The sequence below is a fragment of the Aplysia californica genome, unplaced genomic scaffold (genome assembly GCF_000002075.1).
Source record: "Aplysia californica isolate F4 #8 unplaced genomic scaffold, AplCal3.0 scaffold00021, whole genome shotgun sequence".
In the NCBI taxonomy this organism is placed as follows: domain Eukaryota; kingdom Metazoa; phylum Mollusca; class Gastropoda; order Aplysiida; family Aplysiidae; genus Aplysia; species Aplysia californica.
In genome coordinates, this window is record NW_004797291.1 from 1,398,443 (window position 1) to 1,402,836 (window position 4,394).

At 43.4% G+C, this 4,394-nt stretch overlaps 1 protein-coding gene across 1 annotated transcript in view; it reads right to left on the reverse strand.

Annotated features, from left to right (window-relative positions):
* The window catches only part of LOC101852980 (F-box/WD repeat-containing protein 7), a gene marked incomplete in the record, with an annotated part of 54,789 nt that overhangs the window by 41,753 nt on the left and 8,642 nt on the right, over nt 1-4,394 (reverse strand). The window contains 3 exon segments of the mRNA XM_005090782.3: nt 259-383; nt 2,497-2,608; nt 3,588-3,660. Coding sequence (XP_005090839.3) covers nt 259-383; nt 2,497-2,608; nt 3,588-3,660 — 310 coding nt within the window.

Here is a 4,394-nt window from a genome sequence, read left to right on the forward strand (position 1 = left end):
CACCTTATACATGTTCCGGTAACTACCTATGAATAGATGGAAGTTTGACCCGTGTCAAAGGTTGGGGGTGGCTGACGATTCGGGAGGTGGCTGCGGGTTGACGAAAGGGAAAAGCGCCTCGCCGCTCGAAAGCAAACGCATTTGTTTTTGAGGCGACGAGTCGGGTCCGATCGGCTTGTGCCACAATAGCCGCTTTGCGCCCTCAATCTGGCTCGCATCCCCACCCCCCAATGGGAACCCGTATTACAGAGAACACACCACTTCTTGCTGGTGTCCAGACATAATTCGGACTGAGAGGCCACTGAGACAGCTCCAGATCCGGACATCGCCGTCAGCACTGCCACTCACGATTTTCTTGGCATCAAACTGGCAGCAGGTGACCACTGCAAGACATTGAGTTACGGCGTGACTTACAGAATGCTTACATACGCTTCGCAATCAAGACAGACAAAGGTTTGTCTTCAGCATTACGTGGTTTTTGACCAAATGAGACTGCATTACACTTATCGTTTAAAGTTCCTTAATTTGGCAATGACAAATCAAAGAGCTTACAGGTAAGTGAACCCCCCCCCCCCCCCAAATTTAAACATTTATCATTTGAAAACTATGACATTATCAACAAGTTTGGTGCATGCAGATTTGGTCTTGTAAACTTCTCACACAGCATGCCTAGAAGTTTGTTCCCATTCCACACAAATTACCGGAGACTTGACAGTAAGGGTATGGCAGGGGTAACAAAGGCATGAGGACTTTGGCACAAGTGGGATGGTTATAACAGAACCGCTCTCAAAAATGAATTTATTGAGAGTGTGACGAAAGGATATTGTTTGTAATCTCATTAGCAAAGGTGAAAAGATCAAACAAAAGTCCAATAGTTTAAATATCTAAGATATATTATAATAACATCCGATGCCAAATGTTCCACAGAAATAAAACAGAGCGTTGCAATGGCTCAGGCTAGATTCAATAAAATGAACCCAATCCTGAAAAATAGAAACACCTCAATGACGACCAAAATGAAAGCTCTGAAATGCTAAGTATGGTCAACCCTTCTATATGGCTGTGAATGCTGGTATACGGGGTGGCCACTACGGATGGGATCGGCCGATCGGGCCAATCGCCCGACTCGATCGCCTCAAAAACAAACGTGTTTGTTTTCAGTTTCAGCCGACTGAGTCGGGTGATCGGCCCCATCCAGCCGTAGTGGGCACCCCGTAGGAGACTGCTGAGAATATCGTGGAAGGAAAAGAAATCAGATTTTAATGAAGTAGTGCTTGATGAAGCCCACGTGGGACGCTCACCGAGGAGACAACCAGGAAACGACAAAAAATAATGCAGTTTTGGGGATACCTGAATAGACATAAAGGTCTTGAACATCTAGCTCTCACTGGCAAAACTGAAGGCAAACGAGGCAGGGGTAGGCCCAGAGCAAACTACTTAGGGAACGTAAACAAATGGGTAACACGGAAAGATCACGGAAATGTAGCTTTTTTAAAAGCATTCGAGCAAAGGAATGAATGGAGAACCATGATCGCCGATGTCTGTCGCAGATCTGGCACTGGATGATGATGATGATGATGTTGTCAGATATTATTGATTTTTACAAGTTTTTAAAAAACATACAGCAACAATGTTCTTTTCTAGAATTTAGCTTCGCAGGAAAATGTGGTGTCTTTGCATGAATTCGTTTGAGAGGTGAACTGTTTTAAGCGTTCCAGAACTGAAGATAATTTTTCTCTTTTTTTAAAAACAAAGACACACGCAAAGAGTTCGTACAACCTTTCTTTCCTTTCCTGCATTCACGCTACCACTGGCGATCCAAGGGTTCCTAGCCCATAAACTAGACCAAACTGTCATGAGCCATTGTTTTGCTCGCCTTCCCTGCTCGCAGGAAACAATACTGTCTCTCAATGTGTGTGCCGAAAGGAGGTTATTAAGTTGTACATTGTACGGTCCTTTGTGTGCACTTGTTTTTCACGTATTACCTTCAGGCTTCAGGTGATCCAGTGAATCGTGCTACTGAGAGAGAGAGAGAGAGAGAGAGAGAGAGAGAGAGAGAGAGAGAGAGAGAGAGAGAGAGAGAGAGAGAGAGAGAGAGAGACAGACAGACAGACAGACAGACAGACAGACAGACAGACAGACAGACAGACAGACAGACAGACAGACAGACAGACAGGCGGAGAAAGAGATAGAGGGAGAGAGAGAGGGGGGGGGGGGAGAGAGCGAGAGAGAGAAAGTGTGTGTGTGTGATGAAGAGAGAGATAGAGAGATAGAGACAGACAGACAGACAGACAGACAGACAGACAGACAGAGAAAGAGACGGGGGGGGGGGGGGGGGGGGGGGCCCCCTTAACTTTTTTCACAAACCAAATAAAAAAACCCCCCCCCACAAAATGATGGAGCAGTGTAACATCTTGGCAGCAATAAATAACATATCCTCCCCCAAAAAAAACAAAAACAAACCCCAAAACAAACGAAAACAAAAAACTGACATACCTTCCTCATGCCCTACACACTGATGGACGCTCTTTCCACTCTCAATGTCCCACAGCACTAGAGAATTGTCCCATGAGCCGGTGACGACATGCCTCCCGTGGACTGCCATACACTGGTTTGGGGGGGGGGGGACAAAGCGCCTGTTAATACTTTGCAGTCATAAATATCTTTTGCTATGGAATAAAACATTGCCCTCCAAGCCTTTGGATAGAATCCACAAGGAAAGTGGAAGAAAGTAAGGCCTAAAAGTACTTGGAGGAGGGACTAAATTAGAATAGACTGTAAAGAACATGGGGGTACAGCTGGACAAAGGTGGAGCCTATAGCCCGGGACAGAAGTACATGGAAAGCTCTTGTCGGTGGCCTTTACTTCAACACGAGGAGAGAAAGGCTAATGATGATGAGGACAATGGAATGATACATTTCGTTTTTAGTCACTTTAAATCACTGCCAGCTGGAAAGATGAAACCTCAGTCTTTGCTAGATGGGTCACAACTACTGTATAATCTTTGCTCACCCACATACTATTGAGACAAACATGATTATCATCCTCCGGTCTCTAAGACTGCTGTACATTTAAATGAAGCACGGACCAAGCAGTCACAAATTTGATCTATCATCTTAAGCGTTGGGATTGATGATATTTTCTACGTTTCCTCGTGACATTTTCTTCACAAAATGTTGCGAAGCACAAGCCGGAGATCCTCAAAATTTTTTTTTTTTAAAAAGGACTCTTCCGTCTGCTACCAACCAATAAGCGCAGTGTGTAAAACAACAATGACGATAACTTTGGCATTGTAAGTAGTATCCATCACAAAATTGTTCAACCTCCTGCATAATAATCAGATGAGTAAACTCTACTAAAAATACGACATTCATTGCAACGATCAATAACAACAGGGCCATGACCTTTACAACGACACACCGAAAGGGTTTCTTTTTTCAGTGACATCTACATCTGCTACTGCTACCATGATACGCCCCGTTTTCTGCGCAACGCACACACACACACACACACACACACACACACACACACACACACACACACACACACACACAAATCCCAGAGGTGTCCGCCACTGAACAATTTACCTCAATTTCATCAGTGTGAAGTCGCATGACATGGACAAGCTCCTTTGTTGTAAGGGACCAAACTCTTACAGTTCTGAAATACATTTGTTGGCATAGAATCACAAAGTTGTATACCCTTTAAATTGGTTTGACCAGGGACACCATTTCTTGGTCGGCCTGTCAGCCATCTGAATTTGAAGTTGAATTTTAAAAAATAATTTTTTGGAAGCCCAGCAAGATTGTATCATTACAGCAGTCTTTCAAATTAACAGCAATTGTTTTACTTTTTCAGGGAACATTTGTAGTGTATAACGAGCGTATAGAAAAGGTAACTTATGAAGAGGATGGTACACTAAAGATATGAAATACTAGTTCATACTCGTACAAATCGACAGAAACTAATCATTTTTTAACAACAGGTAACTGGCTTAAGGCTTGACTCTGAATAGCAGCATAATCCAGACGAATACCTGATAATGAATAGCACATGTGGCAAGAAACATGATCACACTTCATCTACAATGGTCTCTTGCTGACATACAAGAACTGCAATTACAAACCAGAAAACAAGAATGCTTCTGACAATCCTATATCAATAGTGAAATTATCATGTTGATGACAAAAGGAATGTAAAAAAAAATATTAAGGGCTTCCATTGATATAGACTACTCAGGTCTCTGAAAAAGACTGTTGTGTAGGCATACATATTATATCCTTACGGGCATGTGCATGTGAGTGTGTGTGTGTGTGAGTGTGTGTGTGTGTGTGTGTGTGTGTGTGTGTGTGCATGTGTGTGTGCATGTGTCTGCACATGAGTGTGTGTGTGTG